The sequence below is a fragment of the Nelumbo nucifera genome, chromosome 4 (genome assembly GCF_055504915.1).
Source record: "Nelumbo nucifera cultivar China Antique chromosome 4, China Antique-T2T, whole genome shotgun sequence".
NCBI classification, from domain to species: domain Eukaryota; kingdom Viridiplantae; phylum Streptophyta; class Magnoliopsida; order Proteales; family Nelumbonaceae; genus Nelumbo; species Nelumbo nucifera.
Window position 1 is genome coordinate 57165768 of NC_142652.1, and position 27036 is coordinate 57192803.

At 40.4% G+C, this 27036-nt stretch overlaps 1 protein-coding gene across 10 annotated transcripts in view; it reads left to right on the forward strand.

Moving 5' to 3' along the window:
* Window positions 1-26803, forward strand: part of LOC104590137 (ADP-ribosylation factor GTPase-activating protein AGD12-like) — a 79401-nt gene extending 52598 nt beyond the window's left edge. For all 10 annotated transcript variants that reach the window (XM_088903243.1, XM_088903237.1, XM_088903239.1 and 7 more), the window contains 5 exons: window positions 7509-7672; window positions 17454-17598; window positions 18336-18452; window positions 18768-18863; window positions 26325-26803. In XM_088903243.1, the coding sequence (XP_088759369.1) occupies window positions 7509-7672; window positions 17454-17598; window positions 18336-18452; window positions 18768-18863; window positions 26325-26606 (804 nt within the window). In that variant the 3' untranslated portion in view covers window positions 26607-26803. The remainder of the gene's footprint in view (window positions 1-7508; window positions 7673-17453; window positions 17599-18335; window positions 18453-18767; window positions 18864-26324) is intronic.
* Window positions 26804-27036: the final 233 nt, after the last annotated feature.

Sequence of the window (27036 nt, forward strand, 5' to 3'; positions counted from 1 at the left end):
TTCCTGATCTTATCAGGAGGTTACCAGATTCAAATCTGTTTTGAATTTGGTCTCCTAGAGGATAAGGTTAAAGGCCCTATCCTTTTACTAACATTAATCTCAGATTCGCCCCATAGATGGGTGATCATATCAGCCCAGCTCGAAATGGGCTTTTGGCCCATTAAGTGTTCAATGTTTAACTAGTTTCCAATCTGCTGCCCAGTTGGGCTTTTTTGTATGGCGTGGGACCCAAGCATTGATCTACACACCAGCCACATGGGTTCGGCCCAGCCTTTAATACAAGGCCCAGCCGAATTCACTGAAAAACTCAGTGAACCCCTGAGTCCATCACATGGACCCTATGGGCCCAACACTTACATTAAGTGGTCCCTGGGCCAAGCCATCTTATAAAAACCCAGGGACTGTGGGCAGGTGCAAGATTAGCCCATCAGGTATTATCCTAAATGGTCTTACACTTAACCTCTCAGCCCTTAATGATCAAGCACTACCCGACAAGAGAGGACCTCTCCCTCGGCTATAAGGAACAGTGCCGCACTCTCCACTCACATGGATCCCGGGAATTAAAACCATTTGCAAACATTTTGAAACCGTACATATATATATATATAAATATATTAGTTTTGCAAAACAAAATTCCAACGATTGAAATCAACTGCCGGCAGTTTGGTTTCCATCAGAGAGAGTGCATTCCCGATCATTACCTTTGTCCGACAAAGGGGCTGATCCTGTCACTATGATCACCCACTCAGATGAATTCTCAGACTGTCCCAACATACCCAGGTTTTGATCCCCATCTAAGGATCTCACTGATTGGCATATCAAAGACAGCCCGATCCGACACCTAGTGAAGTGTCATAATCGAGTTTAGGGGTCAGGTGTAACTTTCCAGTTTTGCCCATCTATCTCCAAGGTCCAGGGCAATATTGGAAATCTGGTCCGGTTCAAGGATTCGAGTAACCCCATACTGCATGTGCCTTGGGTCTTACCCTGGTGGCCGAGATAGGCCATCCCAACACTTGGTGGCACACCAGTATCAGCCTTGGCAGGATAAATCTCCCCAGACTTATCCAATGGCTGTGAACATTTAAAACTAACACAAGTCTCTATAAGTGTCCAGTTTTAGGGTCTTACACAGAATTAAACCAAACAACATGAATCAAACATGCACTTTATTTATTTCCACTAAATAACAAAAGTACATCAAATCGGATTGAAGCTAAGGGCATACAAAACTGTCTAACAGTGCCATGGCTCTATATTCGGCTTCTACACTACTTCTTACCACCACAGTCTGCTTCTTGCTCTTCCATGTCACCAAGTTACGCCCAAGGGAAGTACAATAACCTGTAGTGGACCTTCTGTCAGATATAGATCCAGCCCAATCAGCATCTGTATATCCCTCTATTTCAATATTTCCACCACTCTTATATAGCAAGCCACAACCAGGAGCTCCCTTCAAATACCTTACAATCCTTAGGACCGCGTCCCAATGTGGAACCCGAGGATTCTGCATAAATTGACTCACCACACTCACTGCAAATGAGATATTTGGCCGAGTGATAGTTAGGTAGTTTAGCTTTCCCACCAACCTTCTATACCTTCCTGGATCTTCAAACTCCTCACCTGTATCACTGCTCAACTTGACATTCAATTCCATGGGTGTTTCCGCTGGTTTGGTACCCAATAAACCTGTCTCCTCCAATAGATCAAGTACATATTTCCTCTGGTACAAATTAATACCATACTTGGAACTTGCCACTTCTATCCCTAAGAAGTATTTCAATTTGCCAATGTCTTTTGTTTGAAAATGATCATGCAAAAATGTTTTCAACCTGTCAATCCTGGGCCTGCCACTGCCAGTCATAACAATATCATCAACATAAACCACTAACAAAATCTTCCCCGCATCAGAATCATAGTTGAATACTGAATGGTCAACCTGACACTGTTTCATGCCAAACTTCTTTACGACTTCACTGAATCTGCCAAACCAAGCGCGGGGGAACTGTTTAAGTCCATAAATAGCTTTCTTGAGCCTACACACCTTACCATCCTCCCCTTGAGCAACAAACCCGGGTGGTTGCTCCATATACACCTCTTCAAGAAGATCACCATGCAAAAAGGCGTTCTTAATATCAAGCTGAAACAAGGGCCAATCATGTATAGCAGCTAGGGAGATCAAAACACGAACAGAACCAATCTTGGCAACAGGAGAGGTCTCTGTGTAGTCATTACCATATAACTGTTAATAACCCTTGGCAACCAACTGATCTTTCAATCTTTCAACACTACCATCAGGCAAATACTTGACCGTATATACCCACTTACATCCTATAGTATGCTTACCCGGGGGAAGAGTGGTGAGATCCCACGTATGATTATGAGCTAGAGCGGAGAGTTCTTCTTCCATCGCTTGACGCCAACCCGGAGAGATAAGGGCTTCCTGGACATCCTTAGGAATAGAAACAGAAGATAACAATGAAACAAATTGTCGATGGGAAGGAGATAGGTGAGAAACAGAAACATAATTGGAGATAGATGAAAGGTACAACTACGTTTACCTTTTCGCTGGGCAATGGGAAGGTCGAGGTCAGAAACGAGGGGTGATGGTGTTGCGGAAGTCACTTCTGGATCCGTCGACGGTGAAGAAGCTGGAGGGCCGGTGCATGTCGATGCGTATACACTTGATGGATAGGTGGCCATGTAGGAGGAAGTGGCACCGAAGGTGAAGACTTGGGCGCAGTTGGAACAAGAGGAATGGGGTCTGTGACAGAAACTGGAAGCGGAAGGAAAGGAGAGACATCTGACCTAGAAAAGAACGGAACCGACTCAAAGAAGGTAACATCGGGACACAAAACAACGTTGAGAACTAGGATTGTAACACTTGTACCCTTTCTGGGTCCTAGAATAGCCAAGAAAGACGCACTTCGTAGATCGTGCATCTAGTTTGTCTAGTCCGGGACCAAGATTATGAACAAAGCACACACACCCAAAAACCCGAGGAGTAAGAGGAAAAGGAGACAATGTAGGAAACAGAACAGTGAAGGGAGACTGACCATCAAGGATGGACATAGGCATTTTGTTAATAAGAAAGCAAGATGTAAGCATAGCATTACTCCTGAAATGTTTGGGTACATTCATATGGTGCAACAGGGATCAAGTGGTTTCTGAGAAAAGGCGATTTTTCCGTTCAGCTACCCCATTTTGTTGGGGGTGTAAGAGCAAGAGGTTTGATGAATAATACCATATTGTTCTAAATATTGCTGAAAGGGTGTATAAAAATATTCTCGGCCATTATCTTAACGTAGGATCTTAATGTGAATACCAAATCGAGTGCGGATTTTAGCATGAAATTTTTGGAAAATAGAAAATAATTTACTTCTTTTTTTCATAAGATAAAGCCATGTCATCCTTGAATAATCGTCAACAAAAATAACAAAGTAGTTGTATCCATTGTGTGACACTACTTTATTTGGACCCCAAATGTCCGAATGGACCAAAGAAAAAGGACTCGACATATGATAATCGACTCTAGGACTGAAGGAAACCTGATGATGTTTCCCATACTGACACGACTCACAATCCAAAGTAAAAAGACGACTCAATTCTGGAACAAGTTGCTTAAGTTCTTTAAGGAATGGGTGCCCAAGTCTGCAATGCCACTGGAAAGGGGTGAGAGACGACTGAAGAGCTATTGAAGAACCACTACCACCACCACCATCAAGGTAATACAGTCCACCAGCTTAATGCCCTCCACCAATCTACATTCCCGTCTTGAGATCGTGAAGTACACAAGTTCATATTCAGGCTTCAATTCCACCCACCTAGTATCTGAGCCCTCACCAGTTCATATTCAGGCTTCAATCCCACCAGAAATTTGGTTACATCTAGCTGCTCTCTCTATTGTTGCTGAATTTTAACATCAGATGTAAGGGGGTTATACGCACTCGACTCATTCCTCAAATTTCTCAAACTAGCATAATACTCTTCAAGACTCTGGTTACCTTGCTGCAGACTAAAATACTCTTGATAGAGCTAATATACTCTGGTGGTGTTATCCTGTCCTAAATAAAGCTTCCTTGCATGATCCCAAATTTCCTTGGCTGTGTCTAAGAACATGAAGTTTACACTAATCTTAGGTTCCATACTGTTTCACAGCCAAGTCATAATCTGTGCATCTTCTTGCTCCCAATCACCATACTCCTGGGAATCAACTGGGGGTTTTTCTTCTCTTATATGCTTTGCTTTCTTCTTGGCTCTGAGAAACACTTCAACAGATTTGGCCCAAGGTATGTAATTTTCTCCATTCAATTTAATTGAGGTCATTTGTACATTCAAGTAGTCTTGGGGGATCATAACCGACTTATGTTCATTATCGCCCATGACTGTAATTCTGTTTTTGTTTGTTTCAACTTGCCTTACCCAATAACCACTACACTGCACTCCAAGAACACTGTACTTCACTCCTCAAGTTAATCACTCACCACCATACGACTGACCATTGCTGAAACATACACTGTCACAGGTTTCAGCAATGTTAACCTCTACTATTGTCTCTTTCGGCACCTCACAAACACATCACACACAAGAGTACCACACATCTGAACTTGCTACCATACGACTGATACTAAGCTTCACTTACCACACATCTGCTCCTACCACACATCTGCACCATACGACTGATACTAATCTGAACCACACATCTGCACCTACCACGAAACCTACGGTTGCAGCCCTCTTCGTTCCATTGAGTAAAGGGTTCTCTACCAATCACCTGAAACCACAGCTTCACACCCAACCGAACACATTAAAAACTCCAAACTGAAGATATGGCAACTCCTTTTCAGCCCTTTTTTTGAAACTCCAAAAAAAAGAGAAGAAAAATGAGAGATTACGAATAGAACAGATCTGGACCGACTTAACCTGGCTCTGATACCATGTGACGATTTCAGTTTCAGATCTTAACTTGATGTAGAAAAGAAGTAAAAGAGAGAGAGAGGGAGAGAATAAGAGGAGAAATCGAAGAAGAAAAACCTGTTCGAACCCAAGAGAAGAGAATAGTTCTCATTCTCTCTTAGGTCGGCCAGGATATATAGATTACTAAAATGAATAGAAAAAGACTTTTATGCCCCTATTTAAGTTGGGACACATCAGCACTCACTAAAAGACATAACACCATATTAATAAAACATAATTGACTATTCTACCCTTCTTTACTCGACACTAACAGGTTGCAAAAGAGTACATTCAAACCTGTGGCATTGATTACTTAGAGACCTTTGCACCAGTTGGAAAGATGACTTCTGTTCGGATCCTTCTCTCTCTTTGAATGGGGATTTGCAAGAAAGAGTGTATATGGATCTTCTTGTTGGTTTCTACAGTGATGCTGAAAAGGGGAAGGTATGTAGATTGAAGAAGTCACTTTATGGTTTAAAACAGTCTCCCAAAGCATGGTTTGACAGGTTAAGGAAGGCTTTGATTGCTTTTGGCTACACTCAGACTCAATCAGACCATACTTTGTGAAGCGGATGGGGTCCTTGGTGTCAGTTCTGATTGTTTATGTGGATGATATTGTAGCTACAAGAAATGACCCGAGTGAGATTGGCAGTTTGAAGAAGAATCTGCATAGAGAATTTGAAATTAAGGATCTTGGGGAGCTGAGGTATTTCTTGGGCATTGAGTTTGCAAGATCAAAGCATGGAATTTTTATTTCTTAGAGGAAGTATGTTCTGGACCTTTTACAAGAAATAGGGAAACTTGGAACAAAGGCAGCCAGTACTCCTTTTGATCAGAATCACAGAATTACTGCATCAAAAGGTGAGTTGGTAAAGGACATTAGGAGATATCAGAAATTTGTGGGGTGGCTGCTATATTTATGTATGACAAGACCAGACATCTCCTATGCAGTGAGTGTGGTGAGTCAATACATGCATGCCCCACTAGTACAACATTGGGAGGTTGTTGACAGGATTCTTGCTTATCTGAAGGGACACCCAGGCAGAGGCATACTACTAGCTTACCATGGACAGTTGAAGCTAGAGACTTATACAGATGTTGATTGGGTAGGATACCTTGATCACAGGAGACCTACATCAGGAGTTTTCACTCTTATTGGGGGTAATCTAGTCTCGTGGAAAAGTAAGAAACAAACAGTTGTGGCAAGGTCAAGTGCAGAAGCTGAATATAGAGCCATGGCACATGGAGTTTCAGAGCTTCTCTGGATCCGTTCCTTGTTAGGAGAGATTGGTGTTGAGGCAAAAGAACGTATGATGTTGTACTATGATAATCAGGCAACAATTAACATTGCCCACAACCCAATTAAGCATGACAGGACAAAGCACATTGAAGTGGATAGACATTTCACAAGAGAAAGGGTGACTTCAGGGGAAGTTTGTCTCCCATACATTACTTTTGATTTGTAGCTTGCTGATGTTCTTACAAAAGGTGTTGCAAGGAACAAGCTGGAGCATGATCTACACGGCCGATTTTAAGTTATTGGGCCCAGCCTTTTATTTCTTATTTTTAAATTGTTAACTTAGCCCATTAGTTTATGTTATTTTAAGTTGTGACTGTTCGGCTACTTAAAGTAGCCGCCCTACTAAGGGTATTCTTGCAAACTTCCATTCTTTTATTTTAAGTATATAAATCAAGAGGGGTTGGCGGCCAGACTAATTCAATTCTGGCGACATCCCACTCTCTTTTCTTCTCCTCTCTTCTTCTCTACTGCTGAAACCTTTCAACTTCTACTTTTCTTCACAAGGCATTCATCTAAAACTGTTATCAGCAATTTCTACTCAAACAGTGGGAAAAGAAATGAGAATGGGAAATGTTGAAATGAAAATGTACCTCCTCACAGAGTGAACAGAGGGGCAGGTGAGAAGTCAGTGGGAGAGCAACAAGCACCCATCAAGGCTGAGTATGAGAAGTATGGCTGAAGTGCCATCTCCTCCTTTGTTCTTCTCACATCTTCTTCTTTCTATGGTGAATATTTTCAAATAGTGTCCAAGTCTGAAGAGGAAGTCTCTACTTTCTTGAAGTCTGAATACAAGTCAGATTTAGAATCCAACTATGAATTGGAAGTTGCTATCTTGGGTCCATAAAAGAGTTGTAACAGGTCTTGTAGAAAACACTATTCTATATTTATTGTTTTTCCCCACTAAGGACTGAATAAAGAATTCTTTTTTCTATTTTTGTCATAGATAGCAGTTATAGTAGAAGTTATCCTTGCTTCCTCTTCTATTTTCTCTTGTTAATACTTGTAGCTTAAGTCTATTGTTGCATAGATGCATTTTTGTAAATTTGTTTATAAGCAAATAGGCATGTACATATTAAGGAAGTTTCTTGGTAACATTGTCAACCATATAATTCTTAATATGGTTAACAGAATGTATAATATAAATTTATGTATGTATAAATGTATTTATGTACATTTTCTTATACAGGAAACATATTTGATAACATTGTCAACCATATAATAATTAAAATGCCTTGCTGCCACTATAATTCAGGTTTTATCTGTGGCATTAGATGAATGGTCTAATGATGACATTGACGCCATGGTTGAAGTTGGTGGAAATTCTTCAGCTAATGCAATCTATGAGGCTTTTATTCCTCAAGGTTACTTTAAGCCCAGACCAGATTCAAGTCATGAGGAACGTATGAAATTCATCAGGTCAATGGTTTCTGACCACAGAACTCTCTATCTTTCTCTCTCAAGCTTATTTCTGTTATTTATTTTGTTAGCAGGATGGTTTAGGAAAGGCTTTATTAGATGAGTTCATTAAACTAATTTCTGTATCATGATGGACATACAAGTTCATATTCCCTATTTCTTATACTGTGGCAATCTCCTATGATGAATTAGATCACTTAATAGTAAGCTTTTATGGATGGACTTTGTCTAGAAAATTATAGTAAGCATACAGATAAAAGTGTTGTTTTTGTCCTTGTATGAGTAGTGTTGACAGGTGTATAATATGTACTGTACACAGGTTTAGTACCCGCAGGGGTATTTTTGTAATTTTGTAGACCTATTGTGTTGTACGGCCAGTATAGTATAAATACAATGCTTCACTCGACTGAAGCAGTTCTTTTGAGGCCTTAACTCAGTTGCCTCTTCTTCTTCTTCTTCTTCTTCTTCTTCCTTCCTCCTTTCTTCTTCTCCTTCTTCTCCTGCTCAACATGGTATCAGAGCAGGACCGTCTAGGCCTGGAAAACAACCAGCTGAGGTCTCTCTCCACTGCTGCGTAGAAGCTATAGTCCTGATGCTCGAAGACAAGGAAGAGGAAGCATTCTCTAGTGCTGCTGTTAGTCTCCACTGCCGAGTAGGGTTCTGCTACAAGAAGGCTGACTGTTCAACTTCCTAGCGCAGAAAAGGGTTCTGCTACAAGTTTTTTTTTTCTTCTTCAGCCTTAGGTGCTGGTAACTGGAGTTGCTTGGCTAAGAAGACTGTAGAAAACCATCCCAAATGTACGAAGGAAGGTTCTGATCTGAAGAGAAGTTTGAGTCCATGACTGTACTGCCTATTCACAGTTCGGGTGACCTAGGTACTGAACTGATTTTTTTTGTTTATGGTTCTCTTCTTGTACGACTGTTGATGTCCCAAAATCTGAGTAGGGACTGTCCCCCTTCATCTGATTGTGTGTTGCTCTATTCAGCTCTCTAAGGGACTGTTGATGAACCCTAGACCCTAAGTGACTGTTCGGCTGCCCTGGAAAGTGGATATCAGCCGATTAGGTGTGGTGAACCACCACTCGTATTGCTGTTCCTACTGAGTTTTTTTTTTTCAGCTGAGAAGCTGTATTAAAGTTGTAAAACTATAGGTCATTCAGACCTGGTTACACTGCAAGTGCAGTTCGTATATTGTTTTGTGGACTCCTACACAGTGTAGGTCATACAACCTTGTACTGCAGCTGCAGTGTTTGTGCTTGGTTCTCTGTGAAACCGAAAATCTGCAAGTGCCTAGTTGTGGACTGTAGCAGCTCTGTAAGGCAGTGCGCCTTTGGTTTTGTGTACTTCTAAACCTAGAATCATGAATAGTGAAGATTCAGCTACATCCGGAATCTCCACAATGCTGAATGGAATGAGTGGGAACAATGACCTATCCTTCCCTATGGCTGTTGTTCCTCTTGATGGGTTAAACTACCTAGAGTGGTCAAGGGGGATCAAGCTATACATAACTGCAAGGGGAAAAATAGGCTACATAAATGGAAGAATCAAAGAACCACCTTCTGGAAATGCAAAACATGATAGATGGGATCAGGAGAACAGTATGGTTATGTCTTGGCTTTTGATCTCCATGCATCCGCAAATAAGGAAGAACTTCATGTGGGCTGAAACTGCAAATGAGATCTGGGAACAGGCAAAATCCACATATTCTGAACTTTGACACTATGCCAAGATTTATCAACTGCAAGCAGCTTCATCTACTTGTAAACAGGGGGAGAGGAGTTTATCAATTTATTACTCTGACTTGACAACTGTTTGGAAGGAGTTGGACCATTACCAGAATATTGATTGGAAGTGTGATGAAGATGCAAAATTGTACAAGAAACTTGTCTCACAGCAAAGGGTGTTTGCCTTTTTACATGGTCTCAATCCTATCTATGAATCCATCAGAGTACAAATTCTAAATTCTAAGGATCTTCCTTCAATTCAGGAGGTCTATGCTCTTGTCCAATTTGAAGAGAGCAGAAGAAACTTGATGAACAACACCGGAGGGGATGCAATTGTGTTGGCGGCAAAGGGGGGTTCCTCTACTAGTGGTGGACCTTCTTCCAAGAGAGGGGACAACCAGAAGAAAGCAGAAGATAAGGAAAAATTTTGGTGCACTAATTGTCAGAAGCCCCGGCACACCAAAGATACTTGTTGGGATCTCCATGGGAAACCAAAGTGGGCTCAGGATTTACCTAAGAAGCAAGGCTCAGATGTAATTAGAAGACCCGGGCAACAAGGTACCAAGAAACACCACATGGCCAATATGGTTACTCGGGAGAATCAGCCCTCCACTTCTACTGTGACTCAAACACCACATGGCCAACATAGCTACTCTAGATCTGACCCAAGGGATGATATTGTAACTCCTTCCGTGACCATTTTGATCTTTATGGTAGAGCAATTCGCCAGATGGATGCTCCTCCCACCACCTCTTTTGCATCCACATCAGGTAATCCTGCCACAACTTTCCATGTTGATTCTCACGACCTTGACTCTCCATGGATCATTGATTCTGGAGCGTCAAAACACATGACCGGTATGTCCTCTTACTTTCAAACTTATCACCCTCTTTCCGGAAGAGATAAAGTGAGACTAGCTGATGGATCATACACTTCCATAGCTGGTCATGGAACTCTCTCTCTTCCCCTCGACCTTACTCTTTCTAATGTTCTTCATGTTCCAAAATTCCCTATGAATTTGTTTTCAGTCAGTAGTGTTACAAATTCCTTAAACTGTTCGGTGACCTTTTTCCCTTCCTATTGTGTGATTCAGGATCTGGCCTCGGGGAGGACGATTGGTAGGGGACGTATGGTTGATGGACTCTATATGCTAGAGAATACGGCTGGCCTTCATGTTACAAAGTCTACGAGTCAGTTCAGAAAGAGTAAAATGTATTTGTGGCATTGTCGTCTGGGTCATTTGTCTTTTGAGTCCTTGAAAGTTGTTTTCCCAGAACTGTGTAAGTCTGTGTCTGTTTCTAATTTTTCTTGTCAAACGTGTCAGTTGAGCAAGCATTGTAGAACTCAATTTCCTCAAAGAAATAATAAATCTGAGTTTCCTTTTCACATTGTGCATTCTGATGTGTGGGGCCCTGTTACTTTACCTTCTGAGAGTGGCTACAAGTACTTCATTACCTTCATTGACGATTATTCCAGATACACTTGGGTATATTCAATGCGAACCCATGAGGAAGTACCAAAAATTATCCAAGATTTTCAACGGATGGTCTTCACCCAATTTCAGACCGAAATCCAAATATTTCAATCAGAAAATGCAAAAGAATTTTTTCATAGTGACCTCATGGAGTTCTTTGCTTCACATGGCTCACTTCACCGGAGCTCTTGTGCCCGCATGCCACAACAAAATGGTGTGGCTGAACGGAAGAACCGACACCTTCTTGAAGTGGCACGGGGTTTACTACTCCACATGAACGTTCCCAAACGATTTTGGCTTGAGGTCGCCCTTTGTTCTACATACCTCATTAACCAAATGCCCTCTCGTTGGTTAGAGTACAAAGCCCCACATCAGCTTCTCTTTCCTAAGGCCCCTCTTCTTTCTATTCCTCCTCGTGTGTTTGGGTGTCGGTGCTTTGTCCAAAACCTATCTCCCACCCGGGGGAAATTGGACTCTCGTGCTATCCCGTGCATATTTCTTGGCTACTCATTCTCTCAGAAAGGGTATCGTTGCTTTGATCCTGTTTCTCGGAAATTCTATGTCTCCATGGATCTTACCTTCTTTGAGGATGAGCCCTTCTTTCCTGTTTCTCCTCAGGGGGAGTGTAGGCATGAGGAGAAATTGGTTCAACTTCCTCCTTTTCCTACTCCTCCTTCTCCCCCTTCTCCTTCTGATCCTCCACCTTTCCGTGTTTTTTCTCGTTGTCGTAAAGGCCAACCAGGTTCAAGAGCTGTGGAGAATCCAGAAGCCGTACCTCAAATGCCATCAAATTCCTTGGGGGAAGATCATACTCACTTAGGTAACTTGACTCCCAACCTCCCTGTTGCTAATGATCTTGACCTTCCCATTGCCCACAAGAAAGGTGTTAGGTCGTGCACCACTAAACACCCCATTTCCAACTTTGTTTCCTATGAGAACATCTCACCTTCATTTCGTGCTTTTCTTACCTTCATTTCGTGCTTTTCTTACCTCCATTGACAGTATCCCTATTCCCAAGAATGTGGTAGAAGCTCTCTCAGTACCAGAATGGACAAAGGCCATGAAGGATGAAATTGATGCTCTTCATAAGAATGGCACGTGGGAACTTGTTGATCTCCCTAAGGGAAAGGATCCAGTTTGATGTAAATGGGTGTTCACTGTTAAGCATGGGGCTAATGGAACCGTGGAGAGGTATAAAGCTCGTTTAGTGGCAAAGGGTTTTACTCAAGTATATGGGGTTGATTATGCAGAAACCTTTGCCCCTGTTGCCAAAATGAACTCTATTAGAGTCCTTTTTTCTCTTGCTGCCAATCTGAATTGGGATCTACATCAACTTGACATCAAGAATGCCTTCTTGAATGGTGACTTTGAAGAGGAAGTTTATATGGTTCAACCCCCCGGTTTTTTGGCTCAAGGAAGTGAACAAAAGGTGTGCAAGTTGAAGAAGTCTTTATATGGGCTGAAGCAATCACCAAGAGCTTGGTTCAACAGATTTCATACTGCAGTTCAGCAGAGGGGATACAAGCAATGTCGGTCAGATCACACACTGTTTGTAAAAAGAGTAGAAGGTAAAATGGCTGCCCTAATAGTATATGTGGATGACATAATTGTTACTGGTGACTGGAAGGATGAAATTCAAAGTTTGAAGGACTTCCTTGTCACTCAGTTCGAAGTGAAAGATCTAGGACCCGCCAAATACTTCCTTGGAATTGAGGTTGCCTGATCAAAAAAGGGTATCTTCATCTCCCAAAGGAAATATGTCCTAGATTTGCTTAAGGACACTGGAAAGATTGGGGCTAAACCAGCTGACTCTCCCATTGACCCCAACCATAAGTTATGTGGCAGCCAAGGTGAACCTCTTAAGGATGTGAAGCAATTTCAGAGGCTTGTAGGGAGATTGTTGTACCTCTCTATGACTCGTCCAAACATAGCATATGCTGTTGGTGTCCTCAGCCAGTTAGTTCATGCATGCACCTAGGTCCACTCATCTTGAAGCAGCAGAGAGAATAATGCGGTATCTTAAGAAGTTCCCGGGTGCTGGCTTATTATTCCAGAAACATGGACATTTGAGAGTTGAAATTTACACAGATGCGGATTGGGCTGGATCTCAAAGTGACAGGTCTACTAGTTATTACTGCACCTTTGTAGGAGGGAACCTTGTTACTTGGAGGAGTAAGAAGCAAATCGTGGTAGCTAGATCCAGTGCTGAAGCTGAGTACTGTGCAATGGCACACGGAGTAGCCGAAGGTATGTGGATAAAGAATTTATTGGGAGAGTTGGGTTTTCTAGTTGATAAACCCATGACTCTACTCTGTGACAACAAGGCAGCTATAAGTATCGCTGCCAACCCGGTACTACATGATAGAACAAAGCACATTGAAGTTGACAAGCACTTTATCAGAGAGAAAATCATCACAAGCGAAGTATGCACTCCATACATCAGCTCTGAAGACCAACTAGCAGACATCTTTACAAAAGGGCTAAGCCATTCTAGACACCAAGATCTCTATGACAAGTTGGGCATGATTGATATCTATGCCCCAACTTGAGGGGGAGTGTTGACAGGTGTATTATATGTACTGTACACAGGTTTAGTACCCACAGGGGTATTTTTGTAATTTTGTAGACCTATTGTGTTGTACGGCCAGTATAGTATAAATACAATGCTTCACTCGACTGAAGCAGTTCTTTTGAGGCCTTAACTCAGTTGTCTCTTCTTCTTCTTCTTCTTCCTTCTTTCTTCTTCTCCTTCTTCTCCTGCTCAACAAGTAGTTTATTTCATTATTCTCTATCTTTTGTAAACCTCAAACTTTACTCCAGGTGGAGGGGGCCACCTTAAAATTTTATTAAATAATGCGCTATTTTCAGAGAATATAGGGGAGGAGGATGTAGCCCGCCTTGCCCTAAACCCGAATACAATACACTCATTGCACTCATAAAAAGAAAAAAACCCAAAGCTTATTTACAATGCAGTTTAGGAAGAGATGAAGCATCATCAATAAATAGAAACTGAATATGACATGGAAAAGAATTCTTGGAATCAAAAAGTAAACTATCTGCTACTGCATTCCCTTCTCGGAGAATGTGGGTGAAATCAATCTGCATGTCAACCATTATGCAATGTCATCGATCCATGTGAGAATAGTCCATTGGGGTGGGGAGGATCCTGAGAATAGTCCATTCCGGGACCCTTTCGATATGCCTCTATAGTGGGTGTATCCGGGGTCTGACCAGTTCAGGGGATGGAGGGGTCCTAGACCGGCTCCCCTGAACCAGTTTTGAAAAAAAAAATAAAAAAAAGGTAAAAAAACAAGTATCGAAATGCCCGATACGCCCCTACCGGCGTATTGGGCGTATCGATATTTTGAACCTTGCCTGAGAGGACCTGAATTACTACCTTGGAATCGCTATCAACAAGTCTTGTAATGCCCAGAGACTTGGCAAAAAATATAGCATCACGGATTGCTCTGCACTCAGCCACAATGTTGGTCATGAGACCACAGAAGGAAGCAAAAGCAAACATAAACTGTCCATATTCATTGCTGAAGATACCTCCACCTCCTGAGGTACCCGGATTGCCTCTTGAGGCTCCATCAACATTCACCTTAATCTAGCCATTCTTAGAGGAGCTCCAGATGACAAGTCTGTCTTTTGGGTGTCAGGTCTGCATAACTCTAACATTCAAAGTTTCTAGAATCAGCTGTTCCACGAAACTTGGTCCATGTTTGGGATTGGACCAATGAGTTTCATGAAACCATTTCAGCACCTTCAAGATTACAATGCATGCTGTTTCAGACTGGCCTTCATATTTACCTTTGCACCTCTCTTTCCAGATCTCCCAGATAATGAAGAGAAGGGTAGAAACAAAGATTTCTTTCACCTGAGAATGGCATCCCCTACCTTTGTTTAACCAGAAGAGAATTCTGTCCTTAGCCAACTGAATTTGAATGTGTGGGATGCCAAGCATGGTACTAAATGTAATCCAAACTTTAGAGGCTAGTTTGCCAAAAAATAAGAAGATGATCTGTAGTCTCTATTCTCTGGTTAGCACAGCAAACACAAGCTGAAACTAAAGGAAATAAGGAATGCCAAGGCCTTGTATACTATCATCCGTGGGAATATTCCCTCTCAATAACTTCCAATCAAAAAAAGATATTTTTGGGGGTATCCTTTTATTCCAAACCAGAGAACACCAAGACGTAGGAATGCCTATTTGATGAAGAGAGCTCCACGCTGACTTACATGAGAAGGTGAGATTCCAAAGCCGCACATCCGAACCATCTTTAATAGTGACCAGTAGAGAAGTAAGATAAGCCAAAATATGAGGCAGAAGATTATTTTCAATTCTATCCCAATGCCAAATTCCATCTCTGTCCAAAATATCATTGATTTTCAAACCAGGATTTGAGAGGGGATTGAGCGCAAACCTAAAAAGAGGCTCATTCCCCCACCAATTTTCAAGCCAAAAAGAGACATTACCAGAAAAAGATATGCCAAGTGCTGCAATTAAAAAAATAATCAAGCATACCCATGGTAGTTTTCCAAGTTGAGTCGTCTTTGTAGTCTCCCTGCAAGTGCCATTTAGAATAAAACTTTGCTCTGAAGTAGTTGGCCCAGCAGCTATCTTGTCTCAAAACTCACCATAGTGATTTCAGTCTATTGACTTTGTTGAGATCAGCTAGACTTCTTATACCTAAATCACCCTCTTCCATAGGCTTACAGACATTAGAGTGATTTAAAAGGCACACCTAGGTGCACAGGTGAGGTGCATTTTAGGGTAAGCGCATTAGACAAAGCTCCGAGAACCCCCTATTTACTAATGTTGTTCATTCATTCCTAATAAAATATCTTCTTAAAAAGCAATTAAAATTATAAAATCATTGTTTTTGTGTGAAAATTAAGAATATAAGACCCTAACATAGACTTGTTTGGATTTGCCTCGAAGGGCGTGAGACAAAGGCGGTTTGTAGAATCAGGAATGTAATATGTTTTACATCACATTAGCTACTTCAATCAATGCAATTGAGGAAAAAAAAGAGATTGTGGGTTACATGCTTGAAAATGTTTTATATGTTTGATTTTATTTTTAAATTTTCATTTGACTACACTTTACATGTTACGTTTATGTATTTAATTTTAGATAATAAGTTTTATAAAACATTAATTGTAAAATTTAAGTTTATATTTTTTATTAATATTATGTTTAATATTTTTTATTTTTTTGCATTTTTTGAATATTTTGACGCTTTTTTGATTTTTAGCATTTTTTTTGTATTTTTGTGCCTTACTTCAAAAAGGTGCCCATCTCGCCTTGCACTTTCAAAACATTGCATTAGACCAAGTAACCCAACTATGTTTGGAATCTTCCTCAGACCCGGTCCACAGGAAATGCTTGAATTTGTGCTCCAAGCTTCATATGATAGACTTAGGAATATCAATGGCCATTAACAGGTGCATCGGCATTGAGAGAAGGCCATGCTTTAACAGAATGATTCTTTCTCCAGTTAAGAGTAATTTCCCCTTCCAGGATTCAATTTTTGCATTTATTTTCTGCATCAAATTATCAAACATATATAGCCTTGCCTTGCCTTTGTGGGAGGGTAACCTCTCGGCACATCATAAATCAGATCTAGATTGTTAGTAACTGAGAAAACTTCTGCTCAACACCTCTTCAGCAATGATAAAAAGGTAGGGAGACAAGGGGTCCCCCTACCTAAGGCCTCTGGTGGATTTAAAGTAGCCATGCAAAGTGCCTTCAACTTTAATAGAGAACCAGCAACTGCAGACAACTTTGCAGGTCATAGAAATCCAATCATTAGAGAAACCAAATTTAGATAGCACCATAAAAAGGAAGTTCCAATCAAGCCTATAACAGGCTTTTAACAAATCCAATTTAATGATAACATTATTTCCCCTAACTTTTACGACCAATCTCCTGAGTCAACTCCTGAGCAAGATTGATGTTATCAAGGATGTTTCGCCCCTTGATAAAACCAACCTGCTGAGGGGAAATTAATTTGTGCCGAAGGCCACTAAGTCTATCAACCATGATCTTGGAGATAATTTTCTAAGAGAAATTACAAACACTGATAGGTCTATATTCAGAAAAAATTCTGCGGGTTCTGGCATTTAGGAATTAAGGAAATATAAGCAGAAATGTAACTCAAAGGGAGATCCATACCATTGAAAACATCTGTAATAGCTGTCGTAATGTCTTTGCAAATGATATCCCAGCAAGAAGTGTAAAAGTATCCGGTGAAACCGTCGGGGCCAGGAGCTAAATCCTTACAGAGAGAGAAAACTGCCGATTTAATTTCCTCAGCTGTAGGAGAGAGAAGAAGCTGTAAATTCTCTGTTTCTGTCATAGTAGAGGGAATAACATCAAGTAGGCCTTCAGGTATATGACACTGTTCTGCTGAGAGAATATTTTCGAAATACTGGATACCCTCCGAAATATTTTGATCCTGAGTAAGAGGTTTCTGGCCAGTGGGCCAAGGTGTAGATATGTAAAATACCAAGAAATAAACTGATTTTAAGTATTTTTGGTGATTACTAACATAATTTCAGTCATGTTAATTATGTAGATCTAAGTATGAGCTTCAAGAATTTTTGAAACCAAGCCTGCGGATTGTCTCACTTCCTGCTGCTACTACAAGGAGCACTCTCCGGAGTACTCTTTCTAGAAAGATTATCGACACTTTTCGAAGTTCAAACACATCAACTGAAATGGTAATTGCTTACTAATATAATAGTTCTTTCACTCTTTTCAAAGATTGAATCATTTATGTTTAACCAAAGCAGCCACTTCTATATGTGGCACTGGATGCAAGTCACATCTTGCACAAATTGAATAACATTGTTTACATTTTTCCTGAGGAAATTATGATTTATATAAACCTAGAACACAGGAAAAAGATGGTATGGTATTGTTTTCTTGATAGAGCACAATTTCTGGAGAGCATTTGTCTTGCTGGCCCCATATAGTTGGGGTTAAGGTTGAGTTTAGCTGAGCAACACAAAAAAGAGAGTGATAAAAACCAATTCACTGTATTGATATCTTGCAGGTGTTTCTGTATATGCATATTATAGTGGGAATAGTGGTGAGACATTCCTACTGTATGGTCAATCTATGCTGTTTCTTATTCCACATCAACAGATAATGAAATTAACTCAACATGTCATAAACTCAACTATGTGCTGCAGAGCTGTCGCTATGTGAGATTAATCATCCAAAACATAGTTTTTTATTTTTCAATACAGAAAGTTCTGAGAGTTTAGATTGGATTCATGGAAAAAAGATTTGAGATTGAAATTTTCCTGGGGATTACAGGGTTAGTGGTGATGAGAACTTGGAATATTCTTGTTTGCATATACTGTTTTCTAAATGACTTGACTAGAAAACAACACTGGCTATTATGCATGAATTTTGATTGCTTTAATTCTTATACTTTTGAAATTGCAAACAGGATGGTATGAAGGAATTCATTGGCTTACTCAAGGTCAAAGTCATAAAAGGCACAAATTTGGCTATTAGAGATATGCTGTCTAGTGATCCTTATGTTGTCCTGACTCTTGGGAAGCAGGTTAGCTGCTAGTTCTATTTCATTTCTTATCCTTTGGGTCAACTGTGGGGATGGTATATGATGCATTACACATAAATCCCATTCATGTATTCGTGGACTTTGGACTATTTACTCCATGTTCTGAATAGTCCAAGGAACACAATAAATCTGATGATTATTGTCATTTGATTGGGGTCAAACAGTGGATCCACATTTGTTATATGTCACTACGTTTGTTGCTCTTTTTGTAACCTGGTGCCATTAGCTAGAAAGTTGTTATTTCATTTTCAGTTTGTCATAATTCTCTCTTATAATAAACACTTGGAATTTCTGTAGAAGGCCCAGACACAAGTAATAAATAGCAACTTGAATCCAATTTGGAATGAGGAGCTCTTGCTTTCAGTTCCTCAGAGTTGTAACGCCATAAAACTGGTGAGCCTCCATTAAGTCTTGGATTTTACATTTGTTCCAAGATTCTAGTTTCCATAAAAGATGCATCTCTCTATTCTCTTACAGTTTTCAGTTTGCTTCCTCTATTAAAACCATATTTTTTCCATTTTTTCCTTCTCTTGCTGCATCCATTGAAACCATATTCTAACTAGTGTTTTTCTTCAACTAGAAAATGAACTCATGAAAAATTATGGATACTGATTCTACTATTAATACTTCAATGATACCTTAGTATGATACTTGTAATGGGGGCTCTTTTTCCATATAATCAAATGAATGGTTGCTTTTAACACTTTGTTCCTTTTCCTAAATATTGAAGCATTTATATTAGGAGGAAAAAGAATGTATATCGATTGAAAAAAAATTAAAAACGGAACCTTGTGTTTACCTTTAGATGGGCATTATATATTTGGTATACAAACAAGCTGAATTCCTTAATTCAGATTTGAGTACAGATCTAAAACTTAACAGTTTAAGAGTAAATCAACTGAAAACAGTGCAGAAAAGAGCAGGAAGAAGAAGAAGAAGATAAAGAGTTGTAAGTTAGAGGTTTCCATATAGCAACAGTATAATAAAAGGCAGCCCACATTCTAATAGACCAATTCTATTCGAGTATGGCATCAACTAGATAATTTTGATCCTTCATCACCCTTCTCCAGGAAGTCAAATTTGGTTGGGCCTATTAATTGTACAATGTGGAAGATGATTGGTTAACATATTTCTATAGATAGGCTTACCTCCAAACCTTAACAATCAACAGGAAATAGAACTGGGAGGGGCTTTCCTCATAAGCTCAATCCCTTTGTTTGGTTCTACTCATCCAGTAACCATGGGCTTTGTTTTTAACCACCGATTAGAAAGTTCAGTAAGTTTGAGATTAAGAACTCTATTTTCGATCGGGATTCTGAATAGGAGATACCTCGCCTGTACTGTTGATTGGAAGAACTTGACCAGCAGACAGTTTTATCACTGATATTCTTTTGCTATGTTGATATATTCTACTCTTCTCTCTAGCTACTGATACCACTCCTCAATGATCATATTATCTCACTCTCATTGGTACAAATATGAGATATCTGTATCAAAATCTTTTATAGGTTTGTGGTATAGAATTGAGAGAGCCATAATGTAATAAACAAAATAGAAAATAAAGAAAGTGGAAGAGAAGAGAAGAAAAGAGAAAAGAGAAAGGAGAAGAATGAGAGACAAAGCTAACTGACCTGCTGGGAGAAAATTCTGACTGACGTATACACACACACACATTACTACCCCTGTTATGTTAGAATTCACAGAACAGGGGTATTTTGGTCATTTGGGTGTATCTGTGTGAGAGTGAAAGGTCTGTTTTATTCAGGTCTAAGTTGTGTGCCCCATCACTTATGAGGGGCAATATAGTCTTTCTTGTAACCAAACTTATTTTGAGATAAATACAAGTGGGTCGACTAGAGGACTGATTTTCCTCATCTGGCCGAACCCTTCTTCTCCTCCTTCTTCTCTTCTTCTTCTTTCTCTTCTTCTTCTTTCTCTTCTTCTTCTCTACTTTAACCTAGAATCGAATAGGGATTTTACATGGCATCAGAGCAATAAAACCTAGTTCTCTTTCCCTTTTTTTCTTCTTTCCTCACTGTTTGTCTTCTTCCTGGGTTCGCCGCCAACCATTTCAGCTTTCTTCGATGTTCTTCTAGCCTGAGTGGAAGCTCGACAAGAGGCCAAAAAGGAGTAGTCGTTTTGTGGTTTTGGAGGTGAGTATGCCTCCAGTTACTGTGGTGGTGGTCGTTGAGGTGGTGTACTAGATGCCCTCTATTCTGTGATACGAAGAGGGCTGTTTGTGGACAGGTATGAACAGTTTTGTTTTTTGCCCAAATAGTGGACTGTAAATGCTGTGTTTTGGTTCAAAATATTTTTTTGTGGAGGTTTGAAGTGATTAGTATGCATATCAGCCTTGTTCTCCTCTGTCTTTACCTCATATGTGTGCTGAAAGTAGGGTTTTTCGACTGCTGAAGTTCACGACAGCAGTGGTGTGGTGGTGGTTGTACTGTGTTGAATGGTGTGTGGATGATTCTGAATAGTTGAAAGTAAAACCTTGTGTCGTGTGGTGGTGTTCATACTGATTTCTGTAGTGGTGTTCATACTTCCTTGTGAGGTGAGCAGATTTAGTTGAAAATGTCGTCAACCGGAGATGGTAGTGACAACAAAACTGGGGTGATGATCTCTCCAGATTATCTAAATGTTCAAATGACATCCACTAAGCTGAATGGTGAGAACTATGTGCCTTGGGCCATGTCGGTGGAGGTGTTCAAAGGCCAAGAAGAAGGTGAAGCATGTGAGGGAGGAAAAACCTTCCTCTAACTCCCTAGGGTTTAGTGATTGAGAGCAGGAGGATGCTCAAATTATGACATGGTGGTGGAATGGCATGGAGCCAAAAATCAATATGAACTTTATGTTCCTAGATACAGCTAAAGAGATCTGGGATCATGCTAAGAAACTGTATTCCGGGCAAGACAATACAACGAGGGTGTATCAATTGTACCAAGAGTACTTCAATCTGAAGCAAGGTAGCCAAAGCTTGGAAGAATACTATGCAAGTTTGAGGAATATCCGAAATGAGCTTAATGTGTATCATCCTCTGACACTGGATGTTCAGGTTCAGCAACAACAACGTGAGCAACTTGATGTAACGAGTTTTCTGGTGGGTTTGAAGGCTGAATATGAACCTGTCCGTGTACAAATACTGGGGGGGTCTGCCCTTCCCTCACTTGATAAAGTGTTTCCCCATCTTAGGAGGACATCTATTGAGTCTATAGAGCATTCTTCTCTCTCAGACAGATCTGGTTTGGTTGTGGCTAGAGGTGGAGGCCGTGGAAATAGAGGTGGTGGTGGTAGTGGTGGTTGTTGTGGACTTCTAGGAAACCGAGGTGGTCCCATGTTTAACCGGGCTGGTGGCCGGAGTGGAGGTCAAGACTTAGGGGGGGCCGTGGTAAAGGAAGAAGTAATGCTCCTAGGAAGTGTACATACTGTGGATTAGACGGGCACATTGTTAATTTCTGCTATGATTTACATGGTCCACCCAGCACTTGGGTTAACCATGTTGTGACTAGGGGCAGTGATACAGTTAGTGAAAATCAGCAAATGGATCAGACTCCCTCCACATCTATTGGTGCTTCTGGAAAGGAGATGGTGAGTGTACCTCGTGCAGTATATGAGCAATTCCTTCAAACATCTTCTCAGCAGAACACAGCTACCCTTGCTCATTCAGGTATGGCTTGCTTGGCTTCCAAGCCTTCACACTAGATCATTGACTCCGGAGCCTCGGACCATATGTCTAGGACTCCAAATGTATTCTCTTCTCTTTCTCAGTCCTCCACATCTCAAACAGTTACTCTTGCTAATGGTTCTACATCTCCCATTTGTAGTGTTGGTGATGTTGATCTCTCCTTATCTTTATCATCTGTTTTATATGTTCCTAAGTTCCCTTTTAACCTTATGTCTGTCAGTAGATTAACCAAGTCACTTAATTGTTCCATAACCTTTTATTCCTCTTCTTGTGTGTTTCAAGATCTCAAGACGGGGATGAAGATTGATGGAGGGCATGAGGTAGGTGGATTGTATTACCTTGATGGTGGTGGTCCTCCAGTAGCCTTTCAATCGTCTCTTACTCCTCTTCAATGGCACTGTAGACTTGGTCATCCTTCTCTCAAAACTTTGAAGTTGCTGGTTCCTTTTTTGAGTCATCTTTAATCGTTGGATTGTGAATCGTGTCAGCTTGGGAAACATCATAGTCTCTTTCAGTCCAAGAGTTGATAGTCGTGTTTTGAGTCATTTTTCTTTAGTTTATTCTGATGTTTGGGGTCCAATCAAAGTGATGTCATACAATGGCTATAAGTATTTTGTAATTTTTGTTGATGACTTTTCAAGAATGACATGGATTTATCTTATGAAAGATCGTAGTGAATTGTTCTCCATTTTTCAGAAATTTTATGCTGAAATACGTACATAGTTTGGTGTTCATATTAAAATTCTTTGCTCCGATAATGCAAAAGAGTACATCTCCACACCATTTCAGCAATACTTAGAGCACCATGGGATAATTCATCAAACATCGCGTTCCTACACTCCACAATAGAACGGTGTAGCTAAACGCAAAAATCGACATCTCCTTGTAACTGCTCGGTCTATGATCCTTAATATGAATGTCCCAAAGCGTTTTTGGAGTGATGCTGTCCTCACATCATGTTTTCTCATCAATCGGATGCCCATGTCCATCCTTGGAAGTCAATCCCCCTTCTCCGTGTTGTTTCCCACTTTGTCCCCGTTTCCTCTTACCCCGAGAGTCTCTGGGTGTGTTTGCTTTGTTCAAAATTTGGGTCCTGGTTTAGACAAGTTAAATGCACGAGCTACTAAGTGTATCTTCCTTGGTTACTCCAGGACTCAGAAAGGGTATAAGTGCTATAACCCTAACTCCCATAAGTCATTTGTGTGCTCCGATGTCACCTTCTTTGAATCAGTTCCTTTTTTCTCAAACACTGTGGTTCCTTCTCCTTCCCCTGTAGTTCCTCTTCCTATCCCTGTTGAGGATTCTCTTCCCGTGGTCCCCATTCCAGTTGTAGTTCCCCCTGTAGTTCCTCCTCCCGTGCCAGTTACTACTGAGAAGCCACCAATCAGACAAGTGTATACTCACAGAAGCGCACCGGCCCCTCCTCCAATCCAACCCTCGTCGATAGATCCTATGGTTGGTTCTTCTCCCTCGGACCTTGATCTTCCTATTGCCCTGTGGAAAGGTAAACGCACTTGTACTTCTCATTCTATTTCACACTATGTTTCTGTTGCTCACCTTTCTGCTTCTCATCGCAACTTTATATCATTGCTATCATTTGTTTCCATTCCCAAGACTGTCCAGAAAGCCCTTACCTCCCCAGGGTGGCGGCAAGCAATGAAATAGGAACTATCTGTTCTACAACACAACCACACGTGGGAACTCACTGCTCTTCCTCTTGCTAAGCATGTTGTTGGGTGTAAGTGGGTCTACATAGTGAAGTATCTCCCAAATGGCAGTGTGAAACGATTGAAGACCAGGTTAGTGGCCAAGGGCTATTCTCAATTGTATGGTGTGGACTATATGGAGACATTTTCTCCTATGGCTAAAATTGGTTCAGTGCAGGTGTTGATTTCCTTAGTTGCTATGTACGATTGGCCTCTTTTGCAACTAGACATTAAAAATGCCTTCCTGCATGGTGATCTCATTGAGGAGGTGTACATGGAGCAACCACCAGGGTTTGTTGCTCAGGGGGAGGATGGTAAGGTTTGTAGACTCAAAAAGGCAATTTATTGACTGAAACAATCTCCACAAGCATGGTTTGGCAGGTTTAGTGAAGTAGTGAAAAACTTTGGGATGAAATAGTGTCAGGTAGATAATTTTGTGTTCAGCCATGACTCAAAATATGGGAAAATCTTGCTAGTGGTGTATGTGGATGATATTGCCATAACTGGGAGTGACAGTAATGGGATTGACAGGTTGAAGAAATTTCTACAAGACCATTTCAATATGAAAGCTTTGGGTAAGCTGAAGTACTTACTGGGAATAGAAGTTGCAAGGTCAAGACATGGAATTAATGTCAAAGAAATTATGTTCTTGACCTACTTGAAGAAACAGGGTTGTTAGGTGCTAAACCAGCAGAGACTCCTATGGAACTGAATGTCAAGTTCAGTGTTGATGCAGGTGAGGAGTTTGATGATCCTGGAAGATACAGGAGGTTGGTGGGAAAGTTGAATTATCTGACTATTACCCGACTAGATATATCATTTGCTGTGAGTATGGTGAGCCCGTTTATACAACATCCTTGGATTCCTCATTGGAAAGCAGTTCTAAGGATTGTTAGGTACCTAAAGGGTGCTCCAGGCCGTGGTTTGCTATATAAAAGTGGAGGGCCCCTTGAGATAGTAGGGTATACAGATGCTGCTTGGGTTGGTTCTGTATCAGATAGGAGATCAATTACAGGGTATTGTACCTTCCTTGGTGGCAATCTTGTAACTTGGAAGAACAAGAAACAAACAGTGGTGGCAAGGAGTAGTGCAGAAGTTGAGTAGAGAGTTGTGGCTCATACCACATGTGAACTGGTATGGTGAAGAACTTGCTACAAGAGATGGGGTTCTCAGTTGATAAACCTATGAGACTATACTGTGATAACCAAGCAGCTGTTCACATCTCTTCCAATCCAGTCTTCCATGAGAGAACCAAGCATATTGAGATTGATTGTCACTTTGTAAGAGAGAAAGTGATTAGTGGAGTGATAACCACATCTCATGTGAGCTCGGGAAATCAGTGGGCAGATTATCTTTACAAAGGGGTTGTCTCGAGGTAGAGTAGATTATATTTGTGACAAGTTGGGACTATATGACATATACTTCTAGCTTGAGGGGGAGTGTTAAGAGTTCACAGAACAGGGGTATTTTGGTCATTTGGGCGTATCTGTGTGAGAGTGAAAGGTTTGTTTTATTCAGGTCTAAGTTGTGTGCCCCATCACTTATGAGGGGCAATATAGTCTTTCTTGTAACCAAACTTATTTTGAAATAAATACAAGTGGGTCGACTAGAGAGGACTGATTTTCCTCATCTGGACGAACCCTTCTTCTCCTCCTCCTCTTCTTCTTCTTTCTCTTCTTCTTCTCTACTTTAACCTAGAATCGAATAGGGATTTTACAAGTTACAATTAAGAATTTGAGTATCCTTTATGCTAATGAAATGTCAGAAGTACCCTTCATCATCAATACTACTTACAACATAAAATAAGCATGGAACTACACTTGTTAAACATATTACACACTTCAACACTCTCCTAAAGCTGGTGTATATATATTATTTAGACCTAGCTTGCTAGTAATGAACCCCATATATACACCGGCTTGAACAAAGTGGGAAAAAAATGGAGAATAACTTCAAAAATAGAGTAACCATATCACAATGCTGAATCTTCTCTTGAACAACTTGGAGATCAAAGTGTAATCACTGAATAAGCTATGACCCACGGAGTAACATAGTTACTATGGATTCATATTTTGTTGGATGAAGTAGGGATGAAGACTATGGGTCCTGATTTGGACAAATCAGAAATTTTATGTGAAGTCTTTGTAAACTGTGGATTTTACATAAATATGTATCTGTTACATGCATCTACCCTTTTATCTGGATGGATCGCGGACCTCTTCTAAATTATTGCCTTTTACATCCATGCAGTAGGCAAATAGTTTACCTTCAATTAGGTATCGTTCTTGGTACATATCCTAGGTGAAAATTGATCCGAGGAGACGCTATTACCATCCTCATCTTTGGAGACAATTTATATGTAACTGCATCTATTTGTAGACTGCTTATGAAACAATAGCCTTAACTTTTGCGGAATTCATGTAAAACATGTGTTCTATCTTACCTCCGAGCACCATGATACAGGAAGTGTTTGATTATGACACCTTCTCAGCGGATGACATTATGGGGGACGCTGTGGTTGATATCCAGCCATTGATCACAGCTGCAACTTCGTTTGGAGATGCAAGTAAGTTTGCAGATATGCAAATTGGAAAATGGTTAAAATCACATGACAATGCCCTCATCGATGATAGTTCCATTAACATTATTGATGGAAAGGTGAAACAAGAGATGGCACTCAAGCTTCAAAATGTGGAATGTGGAGAGCTAGAACTAGAGTTAGAGTGGCTGCCTCTGAACAACTAGCTTCACCAATGTTAATTTGCCCATACCATCTATTATTGAATAGTTTCTATGAGTTATTTATGAAATATAATATTTGTCTTATGTATTCGCTTTTTTTTTCCTCAAATATATTCGTTTACCTTTTCCTGTAAATGCTATTTATTATTGTATAGAAGTGCATTCTTTGAATTAATTATAAAATATAATATTTGTCTTTATGTATTTGCTTTTTTTTATTTCCTTTTCATGTATTCATTAACCTTTTCCCTGTAATTTGCATCATTGTAGAATCTCTTCTTCCATAGTCGAACTCGGCGTTAGCGGTTGCTTTTAGTATGGTCCCTTTAGGCCAAATTCAAAGCAATATTTGAAGACTTATTTCATTAAAAAAAAATGCATATCATGATGAAGATTCAGGATAGTGGAAATCTAACCAATTCAGACATTGTTG